The sequence below is a fragment of the Marasmius oreades genome, chromosome 10 (assembly GCF_018924745.1).
Source record: "Marasmius oreades isolate 03SP1 chromosome 10, whole genome shotgun sequence".
Lineage (NCBI taxonomy): Eukaryota > Fungi > Basidiomycota > Agaricomycetes > Agaricales > Marasmiaceae > Marasmius > Marasmius oreades.
The window spans coordinates 148,713-172,867 of NC_057332.1; the positions used below are offsets into that span (position 1 = coordinate 148,713).

The 24,155-nt window shown below is 48.5% G+C and overlaps 5 protein-coding genes and 1 non-coding gene across 6 annotated transcripts; 5 read left to right on the forward strand and 1 right to left on the reverse strand.

The window, feature by feature from the left end:
- Positions 1–6,117: 6,117 nt before the first annotated feature.
- E1B28_002114 (uncharacterized protein) lies at positions 6,118–7,523 on the forward strand (the record flags this gene model as incomplete). Its single annotated transcript, XM_043159027.1, has 3 exons — positions 6,118–6,863; positions 6,920–6,947; positions 7,011–7,523. 3 exons carry the CDS (start codon positions 6,118–6,120, stop codon positions 7,521–7,523), a joined length of 1,287 nt encoding a protein of 428 aa, XP_043002625.1.
- Positions 7,524–8,424: 901 nt separating this feature from the next.
- On the forward strand, positions 8,425–9,613 carry E1B28_002115 (uncharacterized protein; the record flags this gene model as incomplete). The annotated part of the gene is made up of 5 exons (XM_043159028.1): positions 8,425–8,509; positions 8,558–8,736; positions 8,808–9,090; positions 9,156–9,496; positions 9,548–9,613. The coding sequence occupies 5 exons, from the start codon at positions 8,425–8,427 to the stop codon at positions 9,611–9,613; spliced, it is 954 nt and encodes a 317-aa protein (XP_043002626.1).
- Positions 9,614–9,732: 119 nt separating this feature from the next.
- On the reverse strand, positions 9,733–10,705 carry E1B28_002116 (uncharacterized protein; the record flags this gene model as incomplete). Its single annotated transcript, XM_043159029.1, has 3 exons — positions 10,371–10,705; positions 9,920–10,310; positions 9,733–9,862 (listed from the first exon to the last, which is right to left on the reverse strand). The coding sequence occupies exons 1-3, from the start codon at positions 10,699–10,701 to the stop codon at positions 9,733–9,735; spliced, it is 852 nt and encodes a 283-aa protein (XP_043002627.1). The 5' UTR covers positions 10,702–10,705.
- A 732-nt stretch (positions 10,706–11,437) lies between these two features.
- On the forward strand, positions 11,438–11,532 carry E1B28_002117. The gene has a single exon. It is a non-coding gene; the product is annotated as a tRNA-Lys (tRNA).
- Positions 11,533–13,384: 1,852 nt separating this feature from the next.
- Positions 13,385–15,069, forward strand: E1B28_002118 (uncharacterized protein; the record flags this gene model as incomplete). Its single annotated transcript, XM_043159030.1, has 2 exons — positions 13,385–13,393; positions 13,435–15,069. The coding sequence occupies 2 exons, from the start codon at positions 13,385–13,387 to the stop codon at positions 15,067–15,069; spliced, it is 1,644 nt and encodes a 547-aa protein (XP_043002628.1).
- Positions 15,070–20,033: 4,964 nt separating this feature from the next.
- On the forward strand, positions 20,034–22,794 carry E1B28_002119 (uncharacterized protein). The gene is made up of 7 exons (XM_043159031.1): positions 20,034–20,143; positions 20,205–20,799; positions 20,861–21,280; positions 21,339–21,370; positions 21,446–21,714; positions 21,766–22,103; positions 22,177–22,794. The coding sequence occupies exons 2-7, from the start codon at positions 20,579–20,581 to the stop codon at positions 22,493–22,495; spliced, it is 1,599 nt and encodes a 532-aa protein (XP_043002629.1). The 5' UTR covers positions 20,034–20,143; positions 20,205–20,578; the 3' UTR covers positions 22,496–22,794.
- The last annotated feature ends 1,361 nt before the right edge of the window (positions 22,795–24,155 follow it).

Genomic DNA, 24,155 nt, shown 5'->3' on the forward strand with positions numbered 1-24,155 from the left:
CGGCCGCAAAGCATGCGGTGTGGAGTTGATTCATGGGCGTCCCACCGTGTTGACCAAGATCGAGGTTGGTACGAAGTAGCTCCAGCATTTCTGTAGAGACAGGTGTGCGTCTGTCACGAACAGAAGACGGCGGCACCAGGCGCTTTACTGCCTTTAAACAAAGAGCGAGTTGTTGGGCACCTTGCCATTTCCAACCCTTCGATTCCCAATGAACCCGGAGAAGACGTAGATGAGTCTTCGCGGTGGATGATGCCATATGTCCCGCCATGGTATTCGCAACGTAGTCCACCAAAATTTTCTCGGAAGGAACCGTACCTTCCTTCAGACCAGCATCCACTGCCCATATGTTGAACCGTTCCACAGCGCCCCACATTCTTGCTCTCGTCTTCTCAGAGTATGCATGAGACAGGACACGTTGAGTTGAAAGGGAGTGAGCATGTAGTGGTGTAGGAGAGTGTGAGCGGGCCGGCTTCTGCTCTTGCTTGCTGCCCTGAAGAAGCCTTTGCTTAGTTGACAATAGTGAAGAGGTGGGTGCCATGGTACTGAGGATGGATTCTGACGAACGTGAAGGAGGAATTCAAGGATGTGGTGTCGCAGTCACAGGCACATGTCACAACACCGCCTCACCGGTCAATCTCACAAAGGTGAGCCGACCGTCGTGACCACGAAAAAACCACTAACACTCGAAGCCGCAACCATGGAATGTTCCATATAATCAGTGATAAGGTATCCGAGCGATACAGAGTTTATGCTAGAGTGTACCCTATGCTAGGGTATCAGAGTATTATACAAATGGGACAAAATAAGCTGAAGTATCAATGATATGCATTGCGAATCTAATGCTGAGGTGTCCAGCGGGAGATGGCGTATGGTAAGTGTGAAAAACGTGATAGTAAGGCGTGCGAGAGAAACGTTACTTAAGAAAAACTTCACTAGAAACACTGAGAACGGGTGACAGTCAGGCTAGCAGGCGCTCGTCATGAAACGTGAGGGAGCGATGGAGAAAAGGTTGCAGATGCGCAGGAACCGCCGGCGGGCGGGGATGCAGCGAGTTTCATGGGGGAAAAATGCCACGGGAAGGACCATCAGCTACATTTGCAGACGTATGTACGTATTCGAGTGAAACCCAGATACGATGGTCCTGGAACAGGGCCACAATCTTGCGTAGTATTGCGTTCTGCTCCGAACCACGCGAGCGGCCAGATTTCAAGGCACCAATAACACCTTGATTGTTCGACCGGATAATGACGTGACGGTTGGTCATACCAGAGGAGACGAGAGTGCGGACGGCCAGTTCAACTGCCACCATCTCGGCCCAGCCAATGTCCCTTCCGTCCCTTTTCCAACCCTGCTTGAGTTCCCAAGCAAGCCACCGGCCGTCGAGAACAAGTCCTATGCCCCAATGGGTGGATGCGTCCACGAAAAGCGACGTATCACATGGAGTGGGAGGACGTGTGATGTGAATCCCAACAAAGTCTTGCCTGAGCTTGTCCGACCACCATTGCAGGTCACCCCGCAGAACATGAGAGACCCGGTGACGCCTAAACCGTGACATGTGGTCACCTTTGAATGAAGCACGGAAGCGGAACAGGTTGACAAGGTAGGATCTCCCGTCGGGAACCACCAGGGTGACATGATTAAGAGTCCCAATGAGGGATTCGGCTTCCTCGAGGGATTGGTGGTTTGCCCCAAGCCAGATGCTGAGCTTGTCAAGGTACTTCTGCTTCTTCTTTTGCGGAAGCTGCACCGTCTTGTCCCGGAGCGACCACAGGAATCCTATGTAGAGGAAGGTAAACGCGAAAGGAATGAACTTTGGAACAGCCCATGGCCAGCCCAAGTGATTGGCAACATCCCAGAAAAGTGATTCGTCGTAGGCATAGATGAAGCCCACTGCAGCAGAGCCCCCAATAGGGGAGCGGAATGGGATGAAATCATCCACCCACTTAACCACTTTCGTGACACCTTTCGCCTGGAGAATGGCCACCATGGTGTCAGCAATCCTGCCCCAGATGCCAGGTGCGGAAGCCTCGCCAAAATTCAGGGCCTGATCTAAGTGGACCTTCCCATCGATGGATACCGCCACAAAGCGGCGAACAGACGGATGTAAGGGGACATTGCGAAACGCAGCGTCAACATCGAAGACAGCTGCTTGAGTGCCCTCGGTCGCGTCTGCAACGATGAGAAGACATTCCGAGAACGTCCCCCATTGGCAAGGGTACCTGTCGGCATCAATAAGGGCATTGACAGATGTGACTCTGGCGTCAACAGCAGTCAGAGATGTGGGAGGGAGAGGTTTCGCCTTTGGATAGTGTGGAAGTGGCCGAGGGTAGGAGTGGTTTATGACTATGCGATATTTGTTCTTTTGTTCAACAACAGCGAGAGGGGCAACGCGAAATGGTCCAATCAAGTGTTCAAGGACAGCTGGATCATATGCAGGAGAAAGATGGCCAAGTTCGACCTCCTCTGCAAACTTTTTACGGATGATCTCAGCTTCGAATTCAGAGGTGAAGTGGTTATCGGGAATAAAGGTGCGCTGTAATTTATAGTTTTTGAGGCCAATCAGGAACCCATCGCGGATGCCTTTTGGCACATCCGCAAACTCCGGGAGCAAGCCAAGCTCAGCCAGGAGTTCGGACCACGCTTCGTGCTTGAAGCGGGTCACGATTGGGTAGGGATCAGGCACGGTGATCCTTGGAGCAGTGCTCCTTGGAACCGCATTGGCCACATCCGTGGAAGAACCTGCATGATTGTCCTCGGTTGCAGCCCCTGAGACCGTTGAAGGCGAGGCAGTACTGATTGCCGTCCTTGTCCGTGTAGGATTTTCCGGTAGTGTGCCACACGACATCCCTATCGGCGCGCTCGTGTCGCCCAAAGTCATGGGTGCATCGAGAGCCTCCGATCCAGCAGAAATACGGGGTTTTGCCACGTAGGGGAGCGGACGCCGAAGATTTGTACGCCGGGGGCACAATGGATGAGGTCCGAAAGGATCCCGAGGAAAACAGAGCTAGAGGACGCCTGTCCCGGACCGTCGCCCATAGGCTGTCGTCCCAAATATCCAACCTGATTGCCTCGCTGGAGCGCCTCGCATACCACTGGTCCATGGCGGCCTGCAGATATTCTTTGTAGGTGTCAAAGAACTCAGTGAAGTCCGGGCGTGAACGTAGAAGATCGAACAGACCCCGAAACATCTTTGCGAGGTTAAGAGCAAGAGTCGACCCAGCGCTGCGACCGTCTCTGGGAATGAAGTAACGCTCAACAGCGTTGGGGAAATGAAGTGCAACATCGTGGAAATCCCCACGATTGAGGCTGCTGATGGGAAAACTGTTCAGCTGCTTGAATAATGACTTCGTATCAGAGCCTGAGGGATTGGCGAGCTTCCCCTTGAATGCAGGAGCAAAAAGGCAGAGGGAAATCGGCCACGACCACCCGCTGGACAAGCAGTGGACCACGGCTATGTGGATGTGACTCATCCCAGATGAGGGCAGAACAACTGTTTGCGCCGTGAGCGGATCTAGGATCGCTAGCTTCAGCTTCTTCGATCTTGGACCGGTATCGGACTCGCTGTCAGAGGAATTTGAGGAAGAGGACGAGCTCGAAGGTGAACGCTTGCGACGTCTGCATCTGTGACGCTTATTCGAATCCACGACGAGCTCAGGAGCGGGCTCCAAACAGGTCTTGGTGTGCGGGTTCACCGTTCTGCGATCGTGCAAGATGCGATCCAGGCAGGGGTCAGCACCAGAAGCTAATGAATGTATCAGAATGCATGAGGGGAGAACCAGCGGGTGCGGCCCATACCTTCGTGAAGCCGACCATTTTCAGCAGTGAGCGGGTCAGCAGACGTCGGAATCCCTGCGGGGGGCATACCTGCGGGTACATTAGTTGCGGGCAGGAAGAGACCAGCGGGTCATCATACCTCTGTGCGATTGCGCAACCAGCGGGTTGGTATGTGTGGGGAGCTCCTTGCCCTTCGCTTTCTCCAGGCGGGAGAAGCGAGGTGGAGAGACAGAGGGACTACCGACAGAACGAGCGAGAGCCGGTTGTATGCGCCTGGAACCACTCGGTGTCGGACCTCGGATAGTGCCAGGGGGAGAATCAGACAGCGCCGAGCCGGTAGGTTTCGCAGAAAGGGTAGCCGTGCCAACCTGAGTGGAGAACGCCCCACCGTCCCGAGCGCCCTCAGTGGGGTCATCATCCACCACATTCACGGTCGGGGGTTGAAGTGTTTGACGGTCGCTGAATCGATCAATGTCGTCTTCGTCGCCAGTCGCAGAAGGCGAATCGGAGCCCGCGATCTCATCTTCGAGGTCACCACCTTGCCCACCCATCTGAATGTCGCAGCGTGGCACAAAACGACCTTGGGCACCCCGTTGGGGTTCAGGACGCGTGGCCCTAGGGCGGAGACGGTCAGCAGGTGCAGCGGTGGACGTCATAACGCGAGTTGACACAGAGTCCAGAGATGGAAAAACTAGGTGGAGGAGCAAGGAGAAAAAGGGGTTGACGCGTGTAGAAAGAAGAAGGCACGTAGAGACTGCACAAGGAAAGGACTGTACAAGAAGAAAGAGGCAAGAAAAAGCTTTCGTCGTCGTTGCCTACAGCGACGAGGACTGCTACCTGAAGAAGAGATGATGATGGTACAAAGAAGAGATGCGGTGACCGTTATGGTCACACGCATCAACACGAAAAGACGTCTTCGGAACCTGTTCGGATCCGAATACTCCACAGACTGTATTTGGAGCTACAGTTGTCTGTACTAATTTTACTTATAATTTTAATTTGTTGTACATTTGTTGTTCCAGATGAAGTTTCTCTCCTGGTAAGTCTAATTATGTAAGCAGAAAACTCAAGATAAGTATTCACAGGTGTCCTGTTTTACATGATGATTCGACGCGTAACCAAGCCACGTGCTGGGAATATATGATAATCATGCGGCAACTTGAATTCTTCTGCTATACCGTTACGTATACGAAACCACCACCATGTCAGTCAACGTTACTTAAAGGTATGGTTTATCACTATAATAGCAATACCTGCTCCTTACCCCCTAATCTCTAATCTTATCCATCTTCTAGATCGACTTGAGCTTCGAATGACAACATCCATTCTAATCTGCGGGAATTAATGATACCTCTTACGAAGGTGAATGACTTCCTGCCTTGTACCTCGTCAGAGGTCACTGAATTCGAATATATTGACAGTTTTTTCGGAATGTTCTCCGTCTAATACTACCGCCCATACATTTTTCCTTGCTATCTATCAGTTTTCGACCATACCAGTTCACACGGGGAAGTTTGGAACGATGCTACTTTCTGTTCGCCGGTTAGATGATACGTTCCAGCAGCCTGCTTCCCTCAAGTACATTTATTTAACGGCAGCTTCTTCCAATGCTGCATGGGACTATCGAGTTGGTTGAAGGAACGTTGACATCAGGAACTCGACAACTAGGTCTGGCCGGGTCTAGATTGAGTGGTGGAAAGACGTATATGTATCTGGATTTGAATCCAGGTGAATACCCCTACCCTCATCTCTGGTCATTTCCCTCAAATCTCCCCCAGTGCTCTTCTGTAAACTATCTCACGTATCACGAAGAATGGGTCGACATGGCTTTCTCATTTCGAACTTCCGCGCTCGCCTGCCGGTCCTCATATCAGCCTGTTCATTATGCTTCACGTCTCCATCAACGTGCTAGTGCGCTATCTAGACGGCAATAGTACTTGTTCCTCGGTCTGGTGCCATCGATTGTACGATAATGTCGTTAATATCGACCTCGGCGTCTTTACAGCAACAAATTGACGGTTGATGTTCGGTCAGAATTCACCAATACAGTTGAGCGTTTCGCTCTCTCTTCCAATGATATGCCTCGTTGACGACGACCGGGATCTTTGACACTCCCGTGACAAATACACGTGGCGGCGTAGTTCATTTTCACTCATCCCTCGCCGCTCAAGCGACGCCAATTCTCCCGTTTCTTTCTATTCGGCACTACTTTTCTACTCGTGGTATACTAGATGATTGAAAACCGTCAACCAGATGGAGTAAATCGCCCCCTCGTGGCAACCATTCATTCCAAATTCCAACTCAATTCATGCTCTTCATATAACCCTTCAGACTTTCTCCCTAATGCATGGATTGTCCATGCTTCCTTCCACTCTCCTGTTAACATTCCTCTTCGAAGCGACATTCTTCTTTAGCCTCGCATGTCGATCCCAACTCGTTAGACACTCGTGTTTCCTACTCCTCCTATGGATACTATACACCACAGTCCTTCGAAAATCCTCTTCTCCACCAGCCAACAGCGATGTTGGATATGCCATGCTTCTCCTTCTACAGACGTGGATTGCATCCGACGTTCTCGTTTTGACGAAGGATCTCCACAACACGTTCAGGAGACTCGATAAAAAGGGCCGTATTGATACGGATATATCCTCTGCACCATTCACGGAGCGGCTAGTGTGGGGGTTTTCGCTTGTTACGAACCCTCGAGGGATTGGATGGGAACATGGGAGTTCTCCGAGGTTACCTTACAACCAGGACCGCGCTGATAATCCCCGGATACAGATAGACTCTCGAAAACACTTCCTACTCCATAAAAACATCGCTCTCATCATATCTATTGGGTACTTCCGACTGTCGAGCTATATCACACGGTCATCCGTGTCTTCCTTTCTCCAGATCCGGATAAAAGACGATTTCGTTTGGGGATTCATCACTTCTGTGGTTTACGTTTCGAGGGTTGTCGCTTATTGTAATTCGCTCCATCTTGGATTGGTTATCGTGATGGTGGGGATAGGTGTTTGGGATTATCAGCAGTGTCCGCCTTTGTTTGGGGATTGGACTGAGGGGTATAGTCTGAGGAATGTTTGGGGGTGAGTGTCCTTATAGTGTCGTCTTCGTTCAATCGTTCTCATAAACAGGTTACCAGGCGTGTTTGGCACCAACTCCTTCGACGAGTACGTGGATTCCTGCACACCTCTTATTCCAGCTCTACTAAAACACGTTACATGATTACGTAGATCCTCAAATCTCATGCATCGTTCATTCTATCCCTCTTCCGCATCTCACCGAACAGCACTTATCGAAGTTCTTACTACGTCATCCGAAGCCTTACCGCCATCCTGCTATCAGGTCTCCTCCACCAAACCATGGCGTCCATCTCCCCACCTCGGAAAGCGTACAATACAGTTTTTTCCTTTCTCACAGGACCAGATATGCAGTTTTTCTTTTCGCAAGCACTTGGGGTTATGCTGGAAACTGTAGGGATGTGGATGTGGCGGTCACTGTACTCTATAGCTGCGAAAGGTCGAAACGAGAAGGAAATGGGGAAAGATGAGGTGAAGTGCATCCGTAACCGCTACTGGCATTATTCCCGGGTCATCGGATACCTTTGGGTCGTATCGTGGTGCTCGTGGACTGTTCAGAGACATATGAACGGTGTCGTTGGATTGGGGCTAATGCACGATCCGGATTTTGATCCAAGGAAGTTCGAGTTGAATCCTCCGGAGATGTGGAAGTGGCTGAAAAACTGAAGAGAGGAAGGCTCGATGTGTGCGGAAGGATGGAGAGGGACTACGGGCGCTGGGAGATACGGATGGTGGACTCCGGGAGCAGTACGCAGATCGTAGGAAGCAATGTTTAAAATTTCAAGGTACGTTGCTATTAGCATATATTACGATTGTATTCGGTCTAATCCAAAGCAGCTTTTCACCGATCACCGTTCATTCCTTCTCCGAAACAGACTCCTGTAGCTTACTGGGGTAGTCTGAATGTTCTTCCATCCATATGGCCGTTGCAATAACACCCTCCCAGTCCATCCATCCGACAACGCTCGTCCACAAAATGATGATTTGATGTGGGCTCGCATACGTACAGTCTACACAAACTCGCCTGGGCGCATCACCCGATTCCCAATCGAACTGAAAACGGTGATAGGCATGTCCCCCGAACTCCCCGCTCTATCTTTCTTCCTAGATAGCACGCAGTTCGGGAATGCTTTTTTTCGAGGCTTCTCTCGTCTGAATATAGCCGTATTGCGACCGCTACATGCAACGTAAGCTACAGACGTATTCGGGAGGCACTAGATTATGAGACGAGAGACTCGAATATGAAAGATACAACTCTTCGTTTGATACATCTCGACTGATTTTGGAACAATAGGCTTCAGATTTTGCACCCAAATCTAGCCCCCCCTCCGAAGCGTTACAGACTCCGCGGCCACACTGCCATCAGATCAACATCGCTCGCGTGTGAAGCCCGTTGAAAGCTCGTTCACACGTTCACCTAACCCTGAATTGGTATGAAACGCGCCCTCAACCAAATATAAAATCGCGGGCTCAAAGGTCCGTGCGGCGCGCTTAGCGAAGTAATAAAAGCTCAGGAAATACAACTCAACTTTTCAAAGGGAACTCGAGTTACATCTCTTCATTAAAAATGCGCCCAGTCACCGGTCTCGCCCTCTCAACGTTCGTAACGCTTGTCTCTGCTGCAATCCAGTTGCAGAGCGCATCGCCAGCTTGTGAGTGTTTCCTTCTTACATCGCCTGAATAACGCTGACAGAACATAGTCGATGCTGCTGGAAGACAGGGTTGTATCTCTGCCACCGCCAACGAAGATGGTTCTCCCGTCATTATCCACGACTGCAACACTGAAGACTCCTCTAAGCATGCTTGGGATCTCTCGCTTTTCTCCAAGGAAAACGCCGGACCCCAGCAGATCAAGATATTCAAAGACTTGATGGAGAAGGTAACGTTGTAGGGTTTTATTCTCCCCGAAGAAATGCTTAATAATAACTCCGTCTCTCTTTATGTCTTTAGTGTTTGGACGTCAAAGACGGTATTGTGGCAGACGGTACCAAGCTTCAAGTTTGGACTTGTGGGGATGGAAACCCGAATCAACAATGGATTTCCGTGAACGATTTCACCTTCCGTTTGAGCGGCACCACAAAGTGTGTCGACCTCACTGACGGCAACATCACCGACGGCAACCAACTTCAAATCTGGGAGTGCGATAGCCAGAACACGAACCAGAAGTTTATTGGGGAACCGGTCGGAAACGCTATCAGTCCTCCGTCTAGACTCGTTGGAGGCCCTGCCGATCGTAAGTTACGGGCCTTCTTACTTCGACCTGCTTGACTCAATATCAATAATTTCACCTCTCATTAGCCAACCGACCTTCTCTCTGCATGACTGCTGAAAACCTCAACGACGGAGCCGGCGTTTCGCTATCTGTCTGCGGTCGAGCCTGGGAGACGTTCCCCGCCGGAAATCAAACCTGGATCGTTCCAGTGTCCCCTTTGACTGGTCCCATCAGACTTCATGTCGCCAACAAGTGTTTGGATACACGAAGGGAAGACGCAACGAACGGGTATCTGCTTCAGATCACGGAATGCGTGGTGGGAGACCCCAAACAACAGTGGAAGGTTGACTCGCCGAACACGATTTCTTGGGTTGGACATAACAAGTGTGTTGATATCACGAATGGAAACATGGCAGCCGGGACACCTGTAAGCTTGCATTCAAATTCATATTTGGTGTGGTACTCATCATTTCAATAGCTTCAGATTTGGGACTGCGACGCTTCGAACCCCAATCAACAATGGTTTTTGACTCAATCGTTTTAGAAGACGTGTTCTAGAAACTGGTTGTTATCGATAATTTCAAATCTACAGACTTATACATTGTAATGCAGTAGTAGTACACGTTCAAAACACTAGCATGAACTCTAATTGAACGAGTTTCTTCACTCGTAAAAGACCAGTGCCCTGAGCTCAATCGACTCCCTTGGCGGGCTTCCCTCCGGCGTCGAAGGGTCAGCAAAAGCGGTATGTGGGGTCATAGTCGCGATCCCCTCCTCCCGTACTGAATCATAGCTTTCAGACTGAATTAGACCAACGAATGACGGTGAAAGAGTAACATAGATCACCCACCATTTAATCAAGATCACCTCATCCAGTTTCATTCCCTTCAAATACTTCCATTGGTGTCCTGGGTTCCACACCACCCCATACGTCTCCCCGTCTCTCTCTGGAAACACGAGTTCGACCCGTACCAAATCTTCTTCCGGATTGGTGCTTCTAAAATCACACAACGCCAAAGGCCGATCGTCAGCCGGATGTGTGATAGGACGCCAGAGGTTAATAATTTGGAATCTCTTCTTTAAAAGACGTTCTGCCTCTTCTTCATTTCCCAGGGAGGCGAAATAGCGATGAGCGCGGGAGACAGCAGCTGAAGGTGTTTGGTCAACGTGAACAGTCGCTGCTGGGCCACGTCTTTTGGGGTCTTCGATACCGGCTTCACCTTCGATGCGCCGTCGGACGGCTAGAGAAAAGAATCAATGAACTCCAGCCCTTTTCCTGTTTTGTGACGGACAGAGCTCACTATGATCAAAAATGAAGACTTTCGAAGCTCCTGTAGCTTTCTTGATAACCTCAACGCTCTCTGGGTAATACTTCTCCTCCACCTCTTTGTCATCCGTAAACGTCTTGACTTTCGTGGGCTGATTCAGTGAAAACTGAAACCCGGAGGTGTCCAAGGTGAATTTATCCTCTTGTCCGCGAACGTTTTCGACCGGAACCAAGTGCTTCACTTCCTTGTAGTTGGTCACCGGAACACCCTCTGGTGGTTTGGTTAAGTATCGGAGTGGTTGGCTACCATCAGAGGGCAGAGAGACATAAGAAAGCTCTGCGGTGACCGTGTTGGTGACCGTCATTTCAGGCTGTTTTGAGTTACTAGTGGGGAGGATACATGATGGTGTGCATCTACGCTTATAAAGTTGGGCACTGGAAGGAGCTCCGTTAAGAGCTCCATGGCGTCATGATTACGAGCCTGGAGCTTTAGTCAGGAAGTATACAAGTCTTTATCAGCGTTTCGGCCTTGACGGGTAGTGTCAAGGCTAGTGTAGATCAGTAGCGAAACTTCTCCGTCGACACAATCATATTTTCTAGTATCCCTCATGTCTTCTCATTCAATCAATGCGCCATTTGAGCTGGCAGGTCTCCACAACTGAATTAATGCCTCTGAAACTTGTTAGAAAGACTGGCAAAGTGTTGGTGATAAAATGGAAAAATGGAAAAAATGTGTCAGGCCCCCAAAAGTTGTATTGCCAGCATCTGATGAGGGCACGCGGCACAAAGGGCCCTACACCTTCCCGATTTGGAAGTTTGATTGGCCGAGTTGACCCCGCAACCAGCCGCAGGATCGTTTCATAGAAACGAGTGTGGTTTCTGACCTCCAAGCACCTTTCAACCTACCCGGCTTGTCACAGTATTTGCGTGCGCACCCCTTGAAGCTTGATGCTTGATGCATTGATGCCGCGGGGCGTGATGAATAAAGTTCGCATCCAGAACCGTACCGGAACAAGGTTTCGGAGGATCATTTCGGAGAAGCCTGAGTTGACCTTGCATTTCCATTGCGAAGATGAACCATTGTTAGTCTTCTATGTCGGCGCCCGCCTAGCTCAATCGGATAGAGCGTCAGACTTTTACGGACTGTATTATCAGGATACATCTGAAGGCTGCGAGTTCGACCCTCGCGGTGGGCTATGCGACTCGAATCCTCTGATTTTTCTTGATATTCCCCTCCAGTTTTTTATATTGAGAACATTCAAGTGCAGTCCAGCTCGCTATGTATGAACTCATAAAACCGTGTGGTGTAGCAGCTTCTGAAGATAAGCTTCCATACAATTGATGACAAACAGCCAAGCGCTCGAAATACAGTTTTCCTGTCTACTTCTACTTAACAACATGTGATGCTTTCTTTGTATTGATCAATTATGGCTGAGTGCTCGCCTGATAACCCTAGTCACCATTCCTTCTGTCAGACTGCCATCCGGGACGCCCACAGGGACGAGGATGAAACTATACTCTCTTGGAAAGGACTGTGGGTCCCTCCCCGTGGCGTGTACTTACTCTCTTGAGAAGAACTATCTACACCTTTGCTCCTCCCTAGATAAAATCCCGAGCATTAGGTAGATGAGATGCCACCCAGTACCGAATGCCTTCCACCAAACGCAGACATCTCTGGGATCGGCGTACGAGTAGCAGTTTACGCCCAAACTTTCCTTTCCTTCGCTCCAGCCTTCCTCTTCACTTATGACGGAAAACTCGATCTTGAAGAAGAAGAATCACTTATAGCGATATACACACCTCTCCTGATATCTTCGATGGCTTTGCTCATCACGACGAGCATCCAACAAGTGACAATTGGCCTCGGAAACCATCATATCCTACTGCACTGAGACTGTAGAAGTCGGTGATTTTCACATAGTTTTTCACCTACCTTCAGCCGGACTTTCACGTAACCTTATTAGTGAAAATAGGTAACAATACAGTGATTCCATGATGTGAAAAAATTCATGATTCACATACTTTTTGAACACTTTCACCCAGTTGAATTCCGACAAGAAATCCAGATTTTCACCACAAACAAGGTGAATACCTTCACCTTTTTCACATACTTTTGATTAGAATTTCAATCTTACAGTGGGGAAAATGGAGGGTAAAACAACGTGAATTTCATTTCTTTTTACATGAATACGCTCGGGCTACAGCCAGTCTACACCTTGATTTCTCTATGCCAGCCCAAAACCGATTCAATCCACACCTCAGTTTGTTTCCCTTCACTTGTGAGGCTGTAAGTTTTGCTATCAAAATTGTACGCATCTGCGTCAGCGCAGACATTGACAAAAAGTCGTAAAGGCTTACCATATCTGCTTCTTCCTGCTCGGAATCGTGGTCAGCATGTTTGTTCAATTTGTGGGTGCCTGACACATGAATTTTCCTGGTCAAAATTGTAAAGAAAGCATTAATAAAGAAGGTACACGCACTTTTTCTGCACACAAAACCATTGAATGCAGCGACAGCACTTCTTCTTCTTGACTGTTGAACTACACGTTGGCAGGTATTGAGCAAGGTATGGGGTTGAGAACGAGGGGAAAGGGAAAGAAAAAAGACAGAGGTAGAGATGAAAACGAGGGGAGGGGGGCGACGTTTGATGTTAAGACATGATAGTTAGCGAGAGAGTGGGGCCTGCTGCTGCGCCGGTTAGCAATGTGACAGCTATGATGTCATATGCACAGCTCTCACATTTACGCGAAATTCACGCCAAATATAGTGAAATTTTCATTTTTGCACTTAGCGGTCATTTGTAACTTTTTGCACCCCTTATTTCAGAGGAAATTCACGCTGTGTGTGAAAATATAATTCACCCAAATTTAGAGCGAAAAGTGATTATCACGTCTTCTTCCATGCGAAATTCACACACTTTGACAAGCCCAGTGCTGGTTCTCAACTTGATGTGGATGATGAATGCGAGTGCGCTGGTGTTATGTGTGGTACCGACTCTGGAATGGTTGGGAAGATCGGAAGTGCTGCCAGTCGTGGTGAGTGACATGCATGCGATACGTTAACAAAATCAAAATTACTTATCCGCTTCCTTGGGTTAGCGCTCTAGTCGGAAACCTAGAAGATGGAGTTTTCTAACCTGGTTTCCTCGTCCATCTCGTGAACGACATCTATTTTGGTGGCCACGGAGGAGTAGACAGCTTCTAGGGGTGGTGTTCGTGAGCATCCATCTGAGTGGTATGGGCGTCCTTGGAATTTGGCACTGGGGAGTTCTTAGAATCCGTGGGCTCAACCCATCTTTACCTCCAACTGAATGTTTCGAGAGGATCAACACGACCTACCTCTTCATGGACTTTCCGATTACCAGCCGGAGAATCCGCATTCTATCACTCGCCTTCTATTCATTCATGGTGATCCCGGTTGTCAATATCGAAATCTCCGTCATGCTCGTCAACATCATCAGCTGGTTAATCGTATCCCCTACCCGAAGAGCGTTTCGTCGAGTAATCCCACAAGCTCTGGTGTGGGTTTACACCGTATTGACAGTCCTCGTTTACGGTCGTGAGTGGGAGTGGCTGGAACCTCGGTTGAAGTGCCTCACGGCGGTACTCTTTCCATTGATAATTGCTGTGCATACCGTCATTGACACGGAGTTCATGATAAAAAAGAACATGCCGTTGATTGGAACTGAGGAATCGCGTTGGACGTTCGGTCAAATCCTGGCTCTTATGCTAGTCATCCTCCCATTGCTCCAAGCCCTATCAATGTTCACGAAGGGTACCCCGCTCGGAAAACGGCTCTGGAGATGGGCTGCGAATATCAATCACTCGCCAACACAGAATCGTCGCTTCAACATCGATTTTCTATGGCTTATGCGAAGCCTTCTCCTTCCGAGTCAACCATGGTCAAACCTTTACAACGAACTCAACGACGAGTTCTCAAAGGCTCGGTGTGCTGTTGCTGATCTCGGGAAGGAGATTGTGGATTTAACCGACGTCGAGAGTAGCACATCTCACCTGTCACTCCCCTGCGTCGCCGCATCCGCCGTTTTCGCACTAAGGTCTTTACTATTCTTAGCAGACCAGACTCTGAAAATCACAAACGAGACATTCACCTTTCCCGGGCATCCTCCCCTTATTGCTCCCATCATTACAGGACCTGATAGCCTCCCCGGTTCATCTTTGACCTTCGATGAGGAACGATTCTACCAGCGGAGGCGGAGGCGCAGGGCAAAACCAAAATACCCTCAGGCTCGCCGCGAAGAGGATGCTGAGAAAGACAAGGAACAGGAGCAAAGGAATGCGGAGGCTCGTATCGAACTTGCGTTGAAACAACTCAAACACGCGTTGACAGAAGCGAGAGACAAAGTTTCCATAGCCCAGAGCGTGCGGTTTCCGGATATCGAGGGTGCCAGTCGTTACAACGCAGTAGCCAGTCACCTAAGGCACCTCCTCATAGTCCTTGACACGACCCTCATCACTTCCAAGAACCTCGAGTTGACAAGAGCATGCTATTTGCGAGAAGAGACCAGCAATCCGGATCGATATCATGTTTGTCACTTCAATTATCGGGACGCCGTCGGACAGATGAGTGCAAATCTTGTTTACGATTTGGGGGGAATGTTCGAGAGAGACTTCAAGGAGCGAGAAAAGAATCAAGAAGGCGGGGTAGACTTGTCGGACCTGAAGGAGCTTTTCGATGACAAAAGCCAAGCAGGTTCGTCCTCCAACGAGTAGTGGCGGCCCCTCAAGATACAAAACGTGTCAAAAACGTTTACCCTGAAAATGACACCAATCGCAGTATCAAAAATGTTTGTACAATAAATGCAGGAATCCACTTCCATAAATGAAGTTGCACGAAAGACACGGCCAGCCAAGCCAAGGTTCACTGAACGTGTTATCGGAGCATTGACTCAATATCCGAGATAGTAGATAAGGCTCAGGGTGTCCGAAGTAGCCGAGGACTTCACATGGAGTCCGGTCAGCCGAGATTGAGTCAGAGAGCAGAATAGCGTTTTTCTACGTAGGCGGAATGAAGGTAGAGAGGGAAGGCGGAGAAGTGCCAGATTTATCTCAACACCACGCCACGTGCCCGGGTTTCGCCACGCGGTTAGTCACGTTTACGCGGCTCAACCTTCATTTGCATTTGACTTTCATTGCCCTCTATTGAAGTATACCGTCCAGTCTTGGACGGTGTGATCTCATCAATGTAGATGGATCATGGATGCTGTGTAGATCGTTATGGAGGGTCAAAGCAAGCCAATAAGGTACTGTACTATTTCAATTTGCTATATCTGTGGACGGCCATTCTTTGGAGGATCCGACCCGCCGGCCTCCGCTGCCAGTAAACCCTTTAACACGTGACCCAGAAAACTCGCACTGGTATAGTACTCCAGTAATTGACCGACTCGGAGCAAGCCTTTATGGTATAATTTAGCTCCATACCTGGTATCTGGACACGAAAATTCAAGAAACTTGGAAACAGCCATGGGCATTCACGTCACTTCTCACTCACACCTTCCCTCCCCTCGTCGTTCCCACAACCATGGAGACGAATGAATTGGCATAAGGCGGGCCACGCAGTGGTCGGTACCATTTTCACCCACCCTTTCGTTTGGATTCAAGCCTTTGGAATTGCCCTTGTCCTTAATTTAGCCTGGAGAATGCTCGCCTAGCTACCGACCAGAGAAAGGCACACAGGCAACACAATATAGGCAGGGATTTACATTTCACGTTTAACAATGGACGTCGTAAGTGGCGCGCATGTCTCAATCATCGGTTATAGTTACCCGAATGGCAATGGCTTTCGTTTGATTGAACCTGGTGCATTCTGTCATTCAACTCCTGAATTTCAATACGGTCTCCTGTCACTGACCTACATATTCTCACGATCAGCCCCATCTTAACATACTTACTCGTATGGTACTGTATGCTCGGCTGCACAGATTTCAAACCTGACCCCCCAAATCTGTCACGTAAAGACGGAGGATGGGGTGCTTTCAAAAGATTAACCCTTTTAGGCAGCATAGCGTGAGGAAGATAACGAGGTGTGCCTCACAGCCCTACTCGCGCGCCCTGAGCCGAAACCCTCTTGCAAAATCCGAGTTGCGAAATCCGAGTCCGACCCAGGACTCGGGTTTTAAGTACTGTATCCGGACAGGCTCTAAATCACGCTTACTCACCGGATCACGTTATGTACGGATATTCGGAATTAAGTTTTTTCTTGATGTCTCGATTAAATAGTGTTTCTCATGTGCATTAATCAGGTCAGTACTCTCGTACACACTGCGGACGCGCGACCGTCTCAATAGCGAGTCACGTTCTGAGATGGACTGCCCAATATCCAGCGCTCATCTATCCCGGCGTGTATCCGTCCTCCTTTGGGCATCACGGACAATTGTCGGGAGGCGATCCAAGTTCCTACTCTGCACTTTCTGGGGGGGAAAAGCCAACTAATGTACGTGCCGAAAGCCCAGAGTGTCACGGATTTCCATCCGGCAGTCAGAACATCTATGTACAGTTTTACACTGTCCCGCCATACGAGTTCTCGCCCGGGTTTTGAATAAGTGGACCGATATCCGTATATCGTTTATGGCACTATGTACATGATATATGTGGGAGTGCGGGGTCCTTGCTTTACGTGCAATAAAGTCGGGAAAGAAAACCCCGAACTTTTCAAGGCAGTTTTGACAACGGTATCGTGCTCTCATCTTTACCCATGGTTTAATCTCCCGCTCTTGTCCTTTCCAAACTTCCCGCGTGCGCTAGAGAGGAGGAGGGAGGGGACAGTGCCTTTTAATACCGTTCGATGAATGATCCCAACATTTAGAGCTTGTCCCTTCCTGTAAGTCATCAGCGGATCAACCGACGCGCGTTGAACTTTCTGTCAAGCCGTTGGTCGGGAAGTCGGATATCGGTACGAGTTATTGTTCTAGGACAGGGCCTCAGTTGAAGTAGTGGTATGAATGATCGGCAGATGAAGGTAACATCGTTCGATCATGTTTACTCAAGAACCCAAGTGGATCTTATTTTGTTCCTCTCAGTGAACTTCCGATGACCTTATCGCTTTGCTGCCTCTTCAACGTTGTTTCATTTTTTAAGTGGAAGCAGAAGCACGCATTCGATTTCTTCGGTCGTCGCTTCCCTAAATCCGACAGAACAGTGACGCTTTGATGGTTCGTGGCATACTGGCTCTTATCCGCCCGATGATGATCCTTTCCAAGTTCTTTTTGAAACTCGTTCGTATGTTTCAGTTAATTCCAGCTCATTTGGAAGCACAGCTGGCAATTTAATATTTCTGGTCCTGATGGTACTATGGAACGCTTCTTTCGCAAGTGAATTACTTCGTATGGCGTGCCCCCAATGCCCGAACACTCTGGAAATACAGATATATACAGTAAATAGATGCCGGAGGGGCTGTGGCGTTTAGCTCGACTTAAGCAAGAGCTAAGTAGACTATGGTAAGTTACTAACTTATGATGCTACCAGATTCTTGTTTCAAAGATCGCACCTAAAGCCGTTTAAATCTTAGTGTCCGAACTATCCAAGTTTATTCAAGAATGGTAGCTGAATCACCATGTTTTCTTTAACCTCAATTCTCTGATGGCATTTCATTAAGTCGGATATATGTGTAAGTAGATCGTTGGTCAATTTGGGCAAAGGCAGCCTAAGTCGTGGGCAGTACGGAGGATATCATGCCGAAATAGCTCAACATTCCAGTAACCCGTCACGCGTCCGCGTCAGGTCTGGCCTGTTCATGGGGCCTGGAGAAACCCCTAAGGCTGAGTCCTTTTTGGGCGTCAGTCAAATCCATCAATAACCACTTTCTGAACACTTTGTACTGACGTTCAAGTTCGGGTAAAAATTTTTGACAGTTGCAGAGGGCCCAATCAGTCAGGAACTTTGAAATACTCCATCGAGTCGCCCTCAACTGAACCCTTGAGGTACAATCAGGATTTCAGCATAACGGAAAGAACCTCAGGCCACCGAGCTGCATTTGAACCCTCTTTAGTGGATCTAGGGCCCTTCGTCTGGAAAAAAGGTTTAATGGAGGAATGGAGATATGAAGATATGAATGATTTGCGCTCTCTCGTTTTGGATGAAGCGAGATTACACTTTACGCAGTTATCTTATTACTGTCATACATAGATAAATGAAACGCGGTCATTACGCCCCTGCCTATGGGAAGAGAATTCAGAAGGTAAGAAACATGAGTCGCGTGCGAATAGATAAGTGATCACGATGTACCCATACTTCTTTCTAGTGTCCTTGTATTCCTGAGGTTGTAATTAATCCTGCCAGGCGACCCGTCACCCATGACTGAATGACTTTTCTCAGAGTTCTGTTGAGTGAGGCATACAAATAAGGTCACTCTTGTTAACTCCTATGGAGTCAGCTTCCCTTGCTTGCCGAGGAATTAGTGAGGACTTCTGGAACATCCTTCTGCCCTCAGCGCAACCGAGCTTATGTCCGAGACAGAACAGAACCAAGGAGCTAATGGGACTACATTGCCTTTCGTGAAATCTAAACCGTAAGTGATCATCTGAAACGTGGATTCCGTACGTTCGTTATTTCGTTCGCCGATTACCAAGCTCCCTATGTTTCAACGCCGCTGAAGTTGTGTCTAGTTCCACTTATTTTTTGCGTTCCGGTCCGAGCGAGAGTAAGTGAAAGGAAGCTAGACTATCTGCATGCTTCTTCGCTTCGATACTGTCGGAGAGCGCCCTCGAGCCCAGTTCGGTCTCTTTTTTCTTTGCTCCAAGCCCTTGAAGCAGTGTTTTTCGCTTGGTAGAGACGGAAATTATTCGCTTTTGACACCACACTGAACGTCGTCTAATAAACACTGATTATCGGTGGACAAACACTCCCGAGACAACTAGCATGGCCACCATGCTTCACCACGTGCAGTCACCACGAGCTCGAACATTCAACAAGTCATGAGCGCATCATACCGCCTGCATAGCATATCAATTGAGAACCCCCAGGGATACGGAGTGGGTAGATTCAGAACTTACCCGAGATTCCCCATAGACGCTATTCAACGGATCTGGAAGGCCCGAAAACAGCGGTTGCATGCGGGGAGCGTTCCAGGTCGTGGGCCCTGAGATTCGCGGGGATACGGGCGTCGTGCTCACCGTCGATGATAGACTTGGAAAAGAAGACTTTGGCGTATCCTTATCCTTGACGATTGCACTGAGCGCTCCACGAGCGCGATTCTCCAAGTCGGCAATAACGGGGCGGAATGGATCATCGGAGGCAAACAATTCAAAGCTGTAGAGCCACTGAGCCAGAACGCTGGCTATCGCACAGCCCGCCGATCCTCGTGTTTATCTTATACGTGGAGACAACGAAAGAGAAATGAAGGGACGCCTTGTTCGTACAGAACATCACGGAAGATTACTAGTCAATCCTTTCAGCCTCGAAGGACGCCCGAGATATGGCGCAAGACGAATGAATGTTAACTCGAGTCATCGACAACACGGTCTTAGTCAGAGCTGAGGCCTTGAGGAGTCCGTGGGTAAGAGGGAGGAAATGAGTCACAAAAAAGTTGGACATTTGGTAGGTGGCAGTTACTGAGAAACAACCTCTGTGCCGCGTTGGGTTACCCGATTTACGATATCAGCACGTGATGTTGTATCTCTCAACCTCCGACCTTGGCGGGGGAATTCGGTTAATTTTGGATATTTATTTTTTTAAATCTTGTCCTCCACCATTCCTTTGGAAATTGTAGGGGCAACAGCAATGATGCAGGGATTAACACATTACTCCTCAAACTCCTTGTTCCATGATTGGTTCTTTTCAAGGCTTAACGGTGAACTTTTCATTGCTAGAACAGGATTGAATTATGTATCGCTACTGATATGTCGTTTCAGCTATCAATAAACACGGCTTGCACCCCCAATGTGCCTTGATGATCACGATCCAGGACGCCCGTTAACTTTTTTATTCTCGCCTCGTGGTCGTAAGGCTATTCTCCGACAGAACTTCAGTCGGGATCCTGACACTAACTTACCTTCAGTAACCTGTTCACTGACATCTGGTAAGTATCCGCTTTCGGCTGTCTATACCGTGTTCTCCTTCAATTCCACTGATTGAATACATCCGGAGTCCTTTCAAAATCTCAACGAAAAGTATATATAGGTGCGAACATTGCCTCTCCAATTTTTTTTCACCGAATAGCCTTTGTTCGTCTTCCTTCCCTCCTCTCCTCCTCCCTCCTCCTTCTCGCACTCGATCTCAATCCACAATGCTTAGAACACACCTCGACGTTCTTGAGTCAAGTGCTGCATCCTTCCCTTCAGAACCCGTCTTCAAGCTCCCAATCCCGCGGACTTCTTCATCGCAATCCTTTGAATGGAATACGATCACATATCAGAGGTTCTATGACGATGTGTTACTCTTTGCACGGTATTGGGCACGCAAGCTGAGACAGGATAACATACCGCAGAGGTCAACCATCGGGATATGGTAAGCATTCTGTGTTTATCCTTTTTTGCGTGTGATCATTGATATATATCTCCAAATTTAGGATCGCGGGGACAACATACCTCGACGTTCTACATATCTACGGTCTTTCCAGAGCCGGCTACATCCCCCAACTATTCAGCATAAGACTCCCCAACCCCGAAGTCATCTTCGAACTCCTCCACAAATCACAGGCGCGAGCACTCATCTGCGATAGCAACTTTTACTCGATATCCAGTAAAAGTCCCGTTCCCCTTCACATTGCCGTCGGTCTCTCAGAAATCGACGGGGGAAATGATGCACTCCCGTCCTTGCCGCCAGTAGAGAGCAACGACATCGCGTTCTACTTCCATACCAGTGGTTCCACTTCGGGTAGCCCCAAACTCGTCCCCTGTAATTACACCTGGTTGAACTCTGTGGTCGTGAAATCTCGGCAAACTTGCATGCCCTATCTCGCTACTCGACGCGATGTCGTTACTTGGATGTAAGTTTGATCTCCCTTCACGGTGCGAGGTAACGTCTAATCTAATCTATCTACTTAGGGGAAGCATGTGCCACATAGGTCAAACATTCAGTATGTCGTTTTTTTTTCTGCGGATCAGTCCAACACCGGAATATATTGTCTAACTCAGGCTCTTATTTTTCTCAGTGTTGATCGGGAGTCTCCAACATGGCGCTTGTGTAGTGCAACCGACATCAATGCCGTTCTCCTCTCAAGAGCTGATGGATATGATATCAATCGCGGGAGTAAACCGTTTATTCCAGTTCGCAGCTTTCCTCTCGATGCACTTCAGAACAGCCCGTCAAGATCCCAAACTCGCCTCGTTGCTTGCCGGTCTTGATGAGATCCTGACATCAGGAATGCCGCTGCCTCGTGAAGATGTAGAATATGCATCTAAATCTGGTTTCGCTCTCAGGGTGAGTTTGCTTCTTCTACCTTTCATTTCGGGATAACTGACATTTTCATAGAACCTCTTTGGAAGCACAGAAGCTGGGGCAACATTACTGTCGCCGCGTGGCCATGGACAAAACACTTTGATACTCAGCCCTCTCGATGGCGTTTCCTACCTTTTCAAGCCCATCCATCAATCGTCGGAAAGTGCCGCCCATCAGTCTACAGCACGAATGCTCGAATTCATCATTCGCTCTGAATCCGGTGACTGTCCCCATGAGAGCCTCCGCCACCCCGAAGATGGTCATTTCCACACTGGTGATTTGTTCCTCGAAGTTAACCCCGGGGAATACGTCTTCTGTGGGAGAGATGATGATTGGATCAAGAGTCAGAACAGCTTGAGGTGTGACACGAAGTACGTATTAAAAACTTTCATTTCGCCTTATCGAGTCACAATGATCTAATGCTTTGTTTTTCTGTCTCCACAGAGCCATCGAGGACAACGCACGCGCTATGTGCGGTGGCGTTATAGCCGATTGCATTGTCGTTGGCACAGGCCGTCCTTCACCGACGATATTCGTTGAGTCGGCCGTCGATATGGACGAAGGCAGGCTAAAGAAGGAGATCCTCCGTAAAACCCGTCTGTTCCACTCGAGGCGATACATCCATGAACGCATCGTTTCAGACAAGTTTATCGTTATCGTTCCCCCTGGGTCACTACCGAGAACGGCCACTAAAGGCAACATTCGGAGGGCCGCTGTGGAAGACTTGTACAAAACAAAACTGGCCGAGATCTACGGTTATTAAATTTCTTTTCCTGGTATAGAAGTTCTTTTTATTCATAATTCGACTGTATTCCCCTTATAATCCGCATTCCTACCATCCTTCATGTTTATCCTTACCTGTATTCAACACACCCGCAGCATAAGCTTTATTTCCTGCGTACTATATTTGCTTTATATTCGTTATAACATTCGAGGCCATAACTTATACTTTTTTTCTCCAACACAACAATTTCTAGAGCAACTCAACTTATCCCCTACTTGACGTAGCACTTAAAATCTACTGTATCCATAGAGATAGATAGAACGTAACTTACAGAAACGGGAAAACTGTATTTGACGCAGACTCTATTCTTTCGAGCGTACGAGGGCGCGATTAGCTATTCAAAAAACCCGTACCCCAAGTCAAAACTTTACTTGACCCCCATAATAAGTAAGTACGGGTTCCCGCATCATCGCGCCCTTACTACCGCCTTTTTTTAACTTCGGCGACGAAAGGGGACCGCAACACGAATATCGTGCTCCCGAAGTTCGAGGAGATCAGATGATGGTAAAGCTAATACAAGCACTTGTTTCGTTTTACCGATCTTTGAAGAACTTGATCCTAAATTATCCCCAGTAAATCCAAAAATTGTTCGGAAGTATGAACTACATTCTGAGGATTTTGATTAATTTAAGCGAACCGTCGTTTTTGGTAAAGATTTGCATTGACCGGGGTACAAGACACACTAAAATCTGGAGATGATCATTCGATCGTAGGTGACTACTGGTAGCAACCCATGGATATTCGGAAGCCCCGGCCCTTGGGGACAACAAGTTGGGGATCAGGCTCTTAGATTTAGTAAACCCGCCACCGCCTGCTCCACCGTCCGTCGCTTCTCACTGCCAACCAACCAATGGCAGCTCTTTATCCTCAATAATTCGCAGATAAGAGTAATATAGCTTCTATGAATCCAGGTATTCCTCGGGCCACATGGGGTACAACTTGATCGTCCGTCACGGGAAGTGCCAGAGCTCTTCCACAGGGTAATACTAGAGGTGTTTGAGAGTCTCCTATACAATACTACTCCGAACCGTCGAATACCAGGATACTCCTCGTGCGCCGTACGTTCAGCAAGAAATAAAACGGACGGTACGAGAACTCCGATAGACTGTTGCAATCAGCCATGATCAAGCATACTACTCGAGTACCAGTGCGCGTTATGCGGGCACTGGCATTCGCATCATGTCGTTGGTATTACGGTTCCAGTTACGAACTAATCCGATTGTATTCAATATCTGGGATCGTCGAGTCAAAGCCTAAAGAGGCCAAAACGGAAAGGTCCGAAAGGTAACGTAGCTGGCAGGTTTTGGAAGTACGGGGTAAATTCCAAACACGAGAGGGTAAATAACCGGCCGGGTTGAAGCTTTTAACGCATTCCCGCGACGCCGGGTTACTGAAGGGCAGTGACTTGTGAAGTATCTCGTCGGTACCTGAATAATGAAAGGTCTTGAGCTTGATTTCATGTTTACTGACCCATCAGCCATCAAGTGGGTGGTTGAACTTTGAAGGCAGACCCAGGTTCACGGGCGAATCTAAGTACGTACAATACATCGAGTCGGTGGATTTCCCATGTGTTCGCCTTCAGCTGCAGGGGAAATCGAGCTCCATCACAGATTGATTCCGTTTGACTTCTTGTAAATTG

Excerpts from the sequence above, each read along its gene's own strand:
- E1B28_002119 (XM_043159031.1), top strand. The coding sequence starts at position 20,579 with ATGCTTAGAACACACCTCGACGTTCTTGAGTCAAGTGCTGCATCCTTC. Across the intron at positions 20,800-20,860 it reads AGGTCAACCATCGGGATATG|GATCGCGGGGACAACATACC; the intron begins GTAAGCATTCTG and ends CTCCAAATTTAG. Across the intron at positions 21,371-21,445 it reads CCACATAGGTCAAACATTCA|TGTTGATCGGGAGTCTCCAA; the intron begins GTATGTCGTTTT and ends TATTTTTCTCAG.